The 12,336-nt window shown below is 48.5% G+C and overlaps 1 protein-coding gene and 3 non-coding genes across 4 annotated transcripts; all 4 read left to right on the top strand.

Annotated features, from left to right (window-relative positions):
- The first annotated feature begins 5,329 nt into the window (after positions 1-5,329).
- PABPC4 (poly(A) binding protein cytoplasmic 4) lies at positions 5,330-11,877 on the top strand. The gene is made up of 14 exons (XM_031556835.1): positions 5,330-5,523; positions 5,850-5,965; positions 6,437-6,576; positions 6,848-6,942; positions 7,503-7,640; positions 8,240-8,335; positions 8,820-9,092; positions 9,367-9,454; positions 9,622-9,741; positions 10,250-10,377; positions 10,502-10,595; positions 10,704-10,834; positions 10,927-11,026; positions 11,513-11,877. The coding sequence occupies exons 1-13, from the start codon at positions 5,350-5,352 to the stop codon at positions 11,011-11,013; spliced, it is 1,680 nt and encodes a 559-aa protein (XP_031412695.1). The 5' UTR covers positions 5,330-5,349; the 3' UTR covers positions 11,014-11,026; positions 11,513-11,877.
- Positions 7,950-8,080, top strand: LOC116217440. Its single transcript, XR_004161986.1, has one exon. It is a non-coding gene; the product is annotated as a small nucleolar RNA SNORA55 (small nucleolar RNA).
- On the top strand, positions 8,595-8,723 carry LOC116217441. Its single transcript, XR_004161987.1, has one exon. It is a non-coding gene; the product is annotated as a small nucleolar RNA SNORA55 (small nucleolar RNA).
- Positions 9,852-9,984, top strand: LOC116217439. The gene has a single exon (XR_004161985.1). It is a non-coding gene; the product is annotated as a small nucleolar RNA SNORA55 (small nucleolar RNA).
- Positions 11,878-12,336: the final 459 nt, after the last annotated feature.

Below are 12,336 nucleotides of genomic sequence, written 5' to 3'. Positions count from 1 at the left end.
GTCGGAGCCGATGGCCTTCCGGGGCTCCAGCCTCAGGTTCGCGGCTCTGTGTTCTGTAGCTGCCTTTCAGTCCCAACGTAGGGTAAGTAAGCTCCTGACCGGCGGTGGAGCTGGAGGCGTTTTTCACAGGCACTTCTTAAGAAACAAAACGCCGCACCTACTTCACTGTTTCTGAAGCACCCCACGAGCACGCATCTCGCTGTCCTCTCTGGTTCACTGGACTGTTTCTGTATTACTGAAAGTCCCCAGGTTTGGAGGTGTGGGGTTGGTGCAGCTCATAAAAGGGAGCAGTTCCGCCGTGTTCCCTGTGTTCTTGTGCAGGTTTGGGCTGCTGATGTGGTCTTCGTGTAGCCGGCGCCGGCAGAAGAGCCTGCGTGCGATCAGCCCAGGTTGGGTTGGGCTTTTCTGCCCCAGCCTCTGGCTGCTCACCTGTTGTAACTTCAGACCTGGTAGAGCTGATGGCTGCACGCTGCTGTGTGAGCGCAGGCTGCTGTGCAGCACTCCAAAGTGATGTTCTTGAGCTGGTGGGAAAGGATCGTAGTGCAATGCGTGTGGAGCTGTGCTGTCTTGTGGGCAGAATCCATGCTGGTTTTCTCTGGCCAGATTGTTTGTAATAGTTCAGTTTGGCACCTCCTTAAGCAAATATTCCCGTGCTGAAGCAGTGGAAGCATACAAAAGATGGGACAGAAAAGGTGACTGTGGAATGTGCTTTTTTCTGGAAGAAAAGTAGGTCAGTATTTTCTGCCCTCGTTTTCAGAGCCTTTAGTTGTTGACTGGTGCTCATTTATTGCTCTGAGCTGTGATTTAGCAGTATCTATATATAGACATCTCCAGAACAGATAGGAGAGAGCGCTTCCCTTGGATTCAGAATCAGTTCACAACAGCCAGTAACCCCTCCTGTTGCCTGCAGTTGCCGTCCTGCCTTACAGTTTTATAGAGAGCAGATAGCAGACTCCCACGGGGTAATAAATACACTGCCTTCAGCTCAAAGTCTTCACAACGTGTGGAAAAGAAATGTCATCACAAAGCAGTGCTCCTGCCAGCCAATAGAGCCTCTGAGCTCTCGGCTGATTGTATGTGAGCAGGCTGTGACTGTGCCCTCCTGGCTGCTGTCCTCTTCCCAGCTCAGGATGCCTTCTGTGCTCTTAAAGTAGAGAAGACCTGTATCGTGTAGGTATGATGTTGAAAGGGAAGAGAGCTAGTTGTATATGCGTGCTGTATCAGGAAGAAGTTCTCATAGAAATACGAAGATAGCTGGTCTCCACATGTGTCTCAAGGTAAACTTTTTATGGAAATAAATAGGCACGAGGTTAGAGGGATGTTGCGTCATTCTGGGCTCCTGGAGAAGCAGCAGACATTTTAGGAAGTCCCAGTGCTTGAAGTGATACTTTGACAGGGTAGCTGGTGTCCTGTTGCTGGTAGGTCTTACAAGGTCAAGTGACTTAAACCTTATCTTTGACTTACTACTGGGAGGGAGACGTGCAAGCTCTCCTGCCTCCACAAAGAGATCTCCTTCAAAAAGCTCCTTCCTGGCGTAGCAAACAGCAGCATGTTATTTTGTAGGAGTAAAAGGCAGCTACTGTGCTAAATGCAGCGTGGCGGAACACCGGGGTGGGAGGGAGAGCGGTGGTGTGTTGGGGTCTCTCTGAAACCAAGACTCAAACTTCATGAAGAATATAGTTTTTGTTGTCAGATGCATGAGTTTTAGGTTTGGCTTTCAAGGTGGCAGTGCTTTCTGCATGAGGGCTCTCAGAGAAGACAGATCTGCACTTTCTTTCCAGGGATGCATAGTCAGAAATGCATTGGGACTTGATATTATCCATTCTAGGAAACGATGGGCAGTATTCTGTAGCATTGCTACAACGCAGTGCACAAAAGCACTCGGGAAGCTTTGTGCTCCCGAAACTCTTAGGGAAGTTCTTGTGGGCAGCTGCTGGTGTGTCTGAAATGGTGGAAGGCAGTAAAGCGGATGGGATGGTTTGTTTTTGCTGGGTACCTTTTGTAGGAGTGCTCTGTAAATCTGAAGGTTTGTCACGTCTTAACCTTTGTGTGGGAAATAGGATTCTCTCCTTACTGACTAGAGAAGCTGAACTGTTTCAAGGCAGGCAGCAGCCAGGACTTTGCTGTTCTTTGGGACCCCCAGGAGATCCTGTAATCGCATCCTGAACATCTGAGTTTCCAGAACTCCTGCATCTAAACTGGCATCTCAAATGGTTGCATTTTCCTTGGTTTTTCTCAGCTAATGGAGTGATGCTTTACCCAGGGAGGGGTACTTTCTGGACACGCATTGTCTGATAATCTGCAGGGAGGTTATTTTTAGTGAAAACGAGCTCTGCTGCCTTCAGCTGCGGTGCAGAGGCACGGCAGTCAGTGAATGCCCAGTGCTGGGTCCGTCCTGTTCTGATAGGCAGGTTAAGGAGAGGCTTCAGAGCTCTGGCGAGTTCAGACTTAGCCGTGGTTGTTAATATTTGTTTTTAACTGTAAGTGGAAAGAAAACAAACTCATTTCATTTGGAAGAAAAGCTCAGTTTCCTTTTAAATACGTTCCTCGTGCAGTTTAGCTGTGTTCCAGGGTTTCGAAACGTTGACAGTAAGGACAATTCAGATAATGATGGAGAGAAACTTCAACATGGCCACAGAGATAAGCGCTCTGGGAGTGCAGGGAACACTGCATGTTTCTCAAGCCAAGAAGGAAGGAACCTGGGGCTGGGATTAGCTAACCGTCTCTAAACAGAGAGCTGTAGGAGGGTATGGATAAACTTCTCCCTCCTCCTTAAAGGAGAGATGGCAGTATAAGGAAGACATGCAGCGTAAAGCAGGTGTGCAGTTCAAAGGAAGGAGTGGTTTTGTACATAATCTTCATTGCTGGCAGCATGTTGTTATACTTCAGTGATCAAGGGACTGAAAGGGATGGGCATCAAGTAGTTGATTAACCTTGCTAGTTTTAAGTGGCTAATTTGCCCTGTTTTTGTTGTCAGCTCTTTATTACCTAGTGGCACAAGCGAGAGCACAGAGGTCTGCAGGGCAGCTGATAAAACTCCTTGTGCTGAGCTGCTCACGAGTGAATCCTGGTGCCTGGTTTCTCTTTATGCTGCTCAGCCACAGTGGCCAATTCCAGCACTGTCAGCTCTGCATCAGGGAGCCTCGTCTGCAAGTGAGACTTGTTACTTTGAGGCCTAAGGCGAGCTTCAAGGAATGCTCGTATATTGCTTTTCCCTGCCCAAAAGGCACTTGAAGAAGAATGGAGAAAGCCTGAAGTGTGTGCAGCGTTGGGTTTGAGTTGCAGTTCAGTGCTGGGAGGATGGCAGGAACCAGTGGGAGAGAAACAGACACAGGAGCTGAAATGGCTGATGTTTGTGGCTTAAGTAGGGGAAAATGAGAAGGTGTTCGCTGCGGCGGAGGAAACGAATTTGCCGTGTTTATTCTGAGTCGCTGCTATCCCTGATCCTTTAGGGGCTTCCTCAGGTACCGGTGTGAGGTGATTGCATTTCTGCCTGGCAGCGTGCAGCCCTCAGGTTAAGAAACCTGTCTGGGGCTTTCTTGCACCAGCGCTAACAAGCGTTTTAGCATTTGCATCTATTTCAAGCAGAGCGTAACGCTGCTGTGGAATGCTAGATGGCTACGTGGAGCAGTGCAGTAGCACCTGCTTTCGTATGTGCTGAGAAAGCTTGAGAGAGCCACGAGTGGTTCATAGCCTCTCTCAGTAGCTGCACGGCGTTTCGCGGCCCCTCTGGTTGCTTCATAGGTGCCACCGCCTCATCTGCTCGGCCCCTTTCGGCAGGAGCTGTTTCTGCTGCGGATGGAATACACGGCTTGTTTGTGTCCTTGCCGACGCGTGCTTCTGGAGGGCCTCTCCTTGCTATAAATAAACGCTGCCAAATTTGCCGGCCTGCGCCGAGTTGCTGCTGAGGTCCCTGCTGGAGCTGCTGTGGAGCAGCCACAGGGCTGCCCTGATTCAGAGCAGCAGCTGAGGAATCCTTTTAGCACAGCAGTTAATTGAATGTAAGCTTTTAAATGGCCAGTGGGGCGAGTAGAGCCCTAGCATGTGAAGTTTTCCTCCTGAGATGGTTTTTGTCTTTTTAATTTCGTGAGTCTCTCTACTTCAGTAACGAGATCCAGCAGGACTTGTTTCACAGTGGGGGTTGCGTGCGAAGGACTGGGGAAAAAGAGATGGCACCGCTTCAGCTTAGAAAGCCGTGGTAGGAAAAGTCTTCAAAGCACGTGAAAAGCTCTAATAAACTTTCATGCAGCGATTCACTGATTTTGAGGTAGGGAGTGCAGGAGACTTCTGTAGGCAGTGCCCCACTGAGGGTTCTGGAAGAGCTCTGAAATGCTGCGTAGCTTCTCTGCTCTAACAAAGTGTCACTTGAGAGGAGGAGGTGTTCATGTTGTGTTTTGGTTGAATTTGCTGCCCTGAAATGATATCAGTAAGTGAGTGACAGTGGTGTGGAAGAACTGGGCCAAAGAAATGTGGAAGACTTGGGTTCTGCCCTGTTAATGTTCCTTGGTTTTAATGCAGATCTGTGCCTTTCTTTCCCCGCCTCATGCTGGGAATTAAGTCTCTCTTTCTCTGCTGACTCCACGTTAGGAGTATTTCCTGGCACAGAAGAGTCACAGGCATCTGAATTTTATGAACAAGATCCTGACGAGTGTATGTAATGGTCCTTTTAATATATCAGGAGGCAGCAGAAATAGAATCATGACGAGGGGGTTCAGTGTGGCCTAGGATGGCAGCGCTGGGGTTTTAAAGCTGAGTTAAACCTGTTCATCAGGTTGGGTATCTGGACCTTTTTCTCAGCATTTGGTCTCTTCTGACTGTTGCCCTTCAGTCAGAAAATCGGAAATCATTTTTTGGCCACAAACGACACAGGCTGAGTTGTGTTCTTCCCTGCAGCCATGCGTTTGTGTGCATTCTCCATCTCTGACCTGACAGAGAAGCCACCATTTTCTCTTAACAGAAATGAGTATGAGTGGGTGAGAGCTTCCTGTATCTTTCCCTTCTTTTGATTTCAGCAATTTACCTTTATAATAGTGAGGAATGAGGAATGTAACTAAGTCTAAGTACTCTGGCATTATTTCTCTGTGACTATTAAAACATTATAATGTCAGTTCAGAATAGATTATTAAATCTGTTATGTTCTTAAGCACGTCTAGTAACTGTGCTGCAAAGGCCTGCCTTGGAACATGAAGTTAAACAAAAAGTAGTCATTGGAATTGATGGCCCATGTAATGGCCCCAAATGTCTCTGGTTTTATTTACATATCGCTCACGTGGTGGAAACCTTTATGCTTTAACAAGCCATAGAAACCTCTTCTGCGCTTCTCTTGCAGCTGAGCGTGCTCTAGACACCATGAACTTCGATGTGATCAAAGGAAAACCCATTCGCATCATGTGGTCTCAGAGGGACCCCTCGCTGAGGAAGTCGGGGGTTGGGAACGTCTTCATTAAGAACCTGGACAAATCCATTGATAACAAGGCACTTTATGACACGTTCTCGGCGTTTGGGAATATTTTGTCCTGCAAGGTGAGATGCGGTTACTTCTTCCCGTTCTGCTATAGGGGGACGTGACCAGAGACACCCAGTGTAGGAAGCAGAAGTGGCACCTGTCACCACGTGAGGAGGGCTGTCTCTTGAAGGCAGAGTTGACCAAAAGGTCAGGGGTTGCTGAAGTTACGTCGGGTTTGGCCGTGAAACGTGCCGGTCTGAAACACAGAGATCTCACTCGCTTTGACCTCAGCAGCAGCCTGTTCTCGTTGCTGGCGCCGCGGTTGAGGGTGAGAGGAGGAGGAGGAGGAGGAGGAGGTGTGCGTTCCGAGATCTGACGGATTGGCTTCCTTCCACGTGTCTAGGTGGTGTGTGATGAGAATGGCTCTAAGGGCTACGCATTTGTGCACTTTGAGACCCAGGATGCTGCAGATAGAGCCATCGAGAAGATGAACGGCATGCTGCTAAACGACCGCAAAGTGTGAGTGTCACAGCCAGCAGCAGCAGCGAGCGCATGAACCGTGATGCATCTCGGTATTAACAGGGACACACAAGGTTCTCCTGGCCCAAGCCTTGGCCTGCTACCTCTCCACTACAGGGCTGGTGAGTGACCCTGCCCAAGCCATAGCCTGCTCCCCTTCCATTGCAGGGCTGTGGTTTCCCTCAGCAAGCCTCGATTTGCTCCCTCTCCGCAAGTGGGCTGGGTGGGTGTCTGGCCAGTACTCTTCACTGCAGAGCTGGGTGGGCATCCTAGGCTGCTGCTTTTCACCGTAGGACAGGTGACTTTTCTGGATGGTCTGCGGCCTGTTTGTCCTTCTGTTCTGGCACTCTTTCTTCTCCCTGTGTCTGGCTCCTACTACAATTTTTTTTTTTTTTGTCTCACTGCAAATCACATGCTGTTTTTTCCGTTTTTGAAACAAGTTCCTTACTTAATTCTCATTCTTTCATGCAGATTTGTTGGGAGATTCAAGTCTCGTAAGGAGCGGGAGGCTGAGCTGGGAGCCAAGGCAAAGGAATTCACCAATGTTTATATTAAGAACTTTGGGGATGACATGGATGATGAAAGACTAAAGGAACTCTTCAGTAAATATGGTAAGTACAGAAACTCTTAATGAGACCGTGAATTTCATGACCTGTGCTAATTCAGCAGTGCTGCTACCATCTGTATGCGTCTACCGGGGTCACTTTGAGGCTGATGAATTGGAAGATTTGAGGAGTGGGTAGTAATTCTGTCAACACTGGACAGGAGGCAGAGAGTGGCCAGCAGATGAGTGAGAAAAGAAGGCTAGGGTGATTATGTGGAGCTTGATAGTCTTGAAATAGTCTTACATTATATTTTACTAACCCTGTCCCTTGGTAACAGGTAAGACTCTGAGTGTTAAAGTGATGACAGACCCCACTGGAAAGTCCAAAGGCTTTGGCTTTGTAAGCTTTGAAAAGCATGAAGATGCTAACAAGGTATGACCAAGTGTTAATGCTGCTTGGGTGTCTTTGGAAAAGAGTTTACTTGGCTTACCGCAGAAGCAGGTTGAGATAAAATTCTGCCTCAGGTGTAACCTTCTGGATGTGGGGGCTTGAAGCCATTTGCACGTCACTGCGTTGTTACCTTACTTCAGGGTTAAGCTGACATTTCTCAGATTACCAGATGCACGCAGAATGCAGTTGTTGAATCTGAACATTAATTCTGTAGAAGTGCTCTGATGGATGGCTTAGGGAGTGAATGTTCTTAGAGTAGAGTTTTTTGAGCCCTATGTTTGTTATTGTTTGACATTAACTACAGAAGGGGTGGGGATAAATTCACAAGTTCCTGTTGTTAGTCCAGCATTACGGCAAGGTTGTCAGCATGGGTCTCTCCTGATAACTTCAGTTTATCTTTAATTAGCTGGTGTAAAACAGGAGCAGTGCAGTTTTAGTTATTGGCTAACAAGCTGGGAGACCTTCGGGCAGCCAAGTTCTTAACAGGATCGGCTGCTGTCTTGTTTCAGCAATTGACAGTTTTCTTTGACCCCTCTGTCCAGGCAGTGGAAGAAATGAATGGGAAGGATATCAATGGGAAAATGGTGTTTGTAGGCCGAGCACAGAAGAAGGTGGAGCGCCAGGCAGAGCTGAAAAGGAGATTTGAACAGCTAAAACAAGAGAGAATCAGCCGGTACCAGGTGAATAGTCCGTCCCTTTTCTGAATTTAAGTACAGTTTTCCATCTTTTGGTAGACTTAAAAGGCACTGACAAAGCAGTCGTCGTCCTGTGATGTATCCTTAGAGTTCAACCTTAAGTGACTCCATGGTACTTGGAGGCAAAGGAGACTTCTATGCATGGTCTTCACAATTAAGTGCTTAGGAGGATATGAGAGAAGTCATGCAGTCATCTTTAATTTCACATGAGCCTACCTGAAAGGATGGAAAGAGATGTGACTCTTAAACTGTTGTTGGTTTAGTTTTTAGCAAAACTGTGTCATGCCAGAGATTGCATCTGAATCTTTCCCACTCCTTGCGATGTAGTGCTGGACTGGGGACACACGATGCAACAAGAAAGCAGAGGAAATCCAGACAGGCTCTTTCACTTCATTGGGGTTTGTCTCTACACCTTTGCAACATTTATTGCCATCAATCTTGGTGGTATGACAGTGATGTCCTGCTAAGTTAAGAGGTTTTAGACAAATGACAGCTTTGGCAGACGGATGCTGACAGTTGATGTGCTGAAGATTCTCTTTATTACTGTAGATGTCTTAATTATCCTACTGTTCTCTACCTTTTAGGGAGTTAACCTGTACATTAAAAACCTAGATGACACTATAGATGATGAAAAACTGAGGAAGGAATTCTCGCCTTTTGGGTCAATAACAAGTGCAAAGGTATTGTGGGGCTTGGGGATTTTTGGATTTTAAGAAGGAACTGTTACTTGACAAAGGACTGAAGGGCAGAAATGTATCCCCTGATTGGTGCGGTCATGAGAATTTAAGGCTAGTGATCAGGCAGATTTCCTTGGGTCTCATCGTGATTTTACTGATAACTTGCTTGATTCCTCATCAGAAGTGGGGGGACAAGAGGTGGAAAACAAGCCATATCATGCTTATGGGCAAGCAGGCATTTCTTCATGTTTGATTAGAGGCTGCACCTAATCTTTCCCATTCCTTGCTGTGCAGTGTGAGTCTGGGGACGCATGGTGCTGACAGAAAAGCAGAGCAAATCCAGACAAGTGATTCTTGGTTGAGTAATTGTCTCTACACCTCTGCAACAGTTCTTCCTTGAAATCTTATATTTCTCTGTGGTCAAAAATAGAGATTTCTTCAACTGTTCTTGAAATGTTGCTCCACTAGCAATTGGTCTTTACTGCAGGTGATGCTAGAAGATGGACGGAGCAAAGGGTTTGGCTTTGTCTGCTTTTCCTCTCCAGAGGAAGCTACGAAAGCTGTGACAGAGATGAATGGTCGAATAGTGGGCTCAAAGCCACTCTATGTTGCACTTGCACAAAGGAAAGAAGAGCGAAAGGCTCATCTAACTAACCAGTACATGCAGCGCATTGCTGGGATGAGAGCCTTGCCAGCCAACACAATCATTAATCAGTTCCAGCCTGCTGCTGGCGGTTATTTCATGCCTGCTGTGCCCCAGGTAAGCTGAGCAAGTTCGTATGGTTTTACGAACATTTTAACTGTGCTTGGGCCTTGAGTTGTTTGCATTCATCCCATTCAGTCTTCGTTTTGCCCATAAGCAAGCAACTCCTAATGGGGAGTGCAGTCAGTGGAGTTAATTGTGATGTCCCTGCTGCATGCTCTCTTAATTTGAGTTGGGTGTTGAGTCTGGGGAAAAACTGCCAAAACACATTGTAAATATTGCTTGTTGTTCACTTAGATGTTGCCTTTGAGCTTGTTTGATCTCCCTCCAGGCTCAGAGCAGACCCACTTACTATGCACCCAATCAGATGGCACAGATGAGACCCAACCCACGCTGGCAGCAAGGGGGAAGACCTCAAGGTGAGCATCTGGAGACTGTTTTGGTGGTGTGGCCCTCTGGGTTGTGCTTTCCAGCAAGAATGCATGCTTTCCTTCCTGTGCACAACTTCAGCTTGCTTCTTGTAGCTGGCTGGCCTGACCTACCTGTCAGTTCTGGTTTGAGGATGTCCTGTCATCTCTTCTCTCAGGCTTCCAGGGAATGCCAAGTGCCCTGCGCCAGTCTGGACCACGGCCAGCACTGCGCCATCTGGCCCCTGCTGGCACTGCTCCTGTCTCTCGTGGCCTCCCTGTTTCTGCCCAGCGAGTTGGTAAGCTGTCTGCCTCCCAGGCTCTTCTCCTCTGCGGGGGATGAGGATGCTATTGAGACTTGACTTTTACTTCCAACGGTGGTTGTCAGAAACGAGTGAGGGGTGAGACAGCACCTGAATCTTTCCTACTCCTTGCTGTGCAGTGCTGGTCTAGGGACAGTTGGTGCTACAGCACAGCAGCAGAAATCCAGATGGGTTATTTTCCACTTGCTTGGAACTCATCTCTACAGCTCTGCAACATTTACCGCTCCAAATAAGACTGTAGGGTATGGATATTGTTCTCAGAGTACAGCATCCAAATTTTATCTTAGGGAGTAACTAGGAAATACCATAAATGCATAATGTAGAATAGTTCTTTTCTGAAATATCCAGTTGTAATTTGGAGACCGGTTTCTAAGCCAGTATTCGCCTGTGCAGTGCATAGTTTGAATTTAGTGGTCATTAAGGTACCTCAGGTTACTTGCTGTACATTCCTATGGGTGTTTTTAATCCTGCTCTCCTTTTGCAGGTGTTACCACTGCAGGACAGAACTTGGCTCCTCGTCCACCTGTAGCTGCTCCTGCTCCCAGAGCAGTTCCCCCTTATAAATACGCCTCAAGTGTCCGCAGCCCACATCCACCTGTACAGCCTTTGCAGGTAACACAAGGATCTGTGCCTGAAGCAGCTGCAGGCCAACAGGTTTTACGTGCAGCTGAAGAGTGTTTGCAGAAACAATCAGCACAGCGTCTATTTTTGCATCCTCCTATCTGCCTTTCTATAGGCACCTCAGCCTGCAGTACACGTGCAGGGACAGGAACCACTAACAGCCTCCATGCTGGCTGCTGCCCCTCCTCAGGAGCAGAAACAGATGCTGGGTGAGTGAAACTCTGGTTCTTCCAGATTGCATTTTACTTTGGAAATGTCCCCAGGTTTCATTAACAGCTTTTAAATTAAAATTGCTATCTGAAATCCTTTTTTTCTAGGAGAACGTTTGTTCCCTCTTATTCAAGCTATGCACCCCAGCCTTGCAGGGAAGATCACAGGAATGTTGCTGGAGATTGACAACTCAGAGCTGTTGCACATGCTGGAGTCTCCAGAGTCCCTCCGGTCAAAGGTAAGCTGCCCGTTCCCTTGGGTGGGGGCAGACTGTGGGACCCTTCGGTTGAGAGAGGATTCTCACTCGCTGGCTCCTCTGTCTTCCTGGAGGTGGAGGAGGCTGTTGCAGTGTTGCAGGCTCACCAAGCCAAGAAAGAAGCTGCCCAGAAGGTGGGTGTGGTTGCTGCTACCTCTTAAGCCAGGAAGACTGGTGAGTGTCTCAGTCCTCAGCTTTGATTAAAAGCTTCCAGGATTGGTAAATAAAGCAAGGCAGTTACTAAGTGTTCTTGGTCTGGGAGGCTTATGTTGGTCTGGGAGCGGTGCTTGTCTGATTTTAGCCAGTTCTTCAAAAACCTTTTAATTAAGCATCAGAAAGATGATGCGTAAATTGCTGAAGTGTTCCTGTTAGCTGGCGCGTCATGGCAGTGCAGCAGATTGAGATGAGTCTTGTGACAGCGCTGATCTAGGAGGTGAAATGACGTGCAAGATGTTCTGGTGACTTCAGGGTGAAGCACTGCGCTGATGCCCATTCCTTGTGCTGGCAGCCATCTGCCCTTGGCGCACATTAAAGGGCTGCGGTCAGCAGTGCCACGTCTGTGCTCTGTCCAAACAAATGCTGTCTCCTGTGTCCAGACTCCTAAAAAAGGCTTTTATTTCCCAGTGCCTGGCAGGTAACGTCTTCCTCCTTTTCCTGCAGGATGCAAAGAAGCCAAGCAGCCCCTCCCCAGGGGTCAGCTCAAGATGTCTGCAGTTCTGCGCTGCCCTGCAGGACTCGATGCCGTGCAGCACATCACATAGTTATGTTGCGTTTTATAAATTAATCCTTAAGATCTTACCGAGCCGACTCTGTGCAGCTCTAGATTTCCAAAACCAGAATAGAGTTCGCAGGCTTTTCCCTGGTGTCGGAGCAGGTTACTGTTTGTCTTTTCTAAGCGGAACATCGAGGATTTCTCGTTAATTAAAAAGCATTTTGTGGTTTTGGTTTTAACTCAAAGTCCAGTGTGGAAAGTTCTGGAAAGTCTTTTGTCACTAAAGGAATAAAATCTTTGCCCGCATTCGTCATCTTCCTCTTTTGTTGTGTGTCTTTGACGTGACTTACGGACGTCGGATGGCGTTCGGTTGCGGTGGGGCTGCTTTGAAGCCGCTCCGGGCTCGGTTCCGGTTCGGCTGAGCTCGCACCTCCCCGCCGGCAGGGGGCGCTGTCAGGGCGGCGGAGGGTCGGGATTCGCGCGAACTTCCGGGGCGGGGCGCTAAGATGGCGGCCACCAAGCGGGTGCTGTACGTGGGTGAGTGGGGCCGGGGGCTGCGGGCGCCGCGCGAGGCGAGCGGGGCCGTAACGCTGTGCGCCGCAGGCGGGCTGGCGGAGGAGGTGGACGAGAAGGTGCTGCACGCCGCCTTCATCCCGTTCGGCGACATCACCGACATCCAGATCCCGCTGGACTACGAGACCGGTGCGTGGCGGGGCGGGGGGCGGCGGCGCGCTGTGAGCCGGGCTCTGACCGCGGGCTGCGTTCGCAGAGA

Source organism: Meleagris gallopavo, chromosome 25, assembly GCF_000146605.3.
Source record: "Meleagris gallopavo isolate NT-WF06-2002-E0010 breed Aviagen turkey brand Nicholas breeding stock chromosome 25, Turkey_5.1, whole genome shotgun sequence".
Classification (NCBI taxonomy): domain Eukaryota; kingdom Metazoa; phylum Chordata; class Aves; order Galliformes; family Phasianidae; genus Meleagris; species Meleagris gallopavo.
This window is presented reverse-complemented; position numbering and strand designations above follow the sequence as displayed.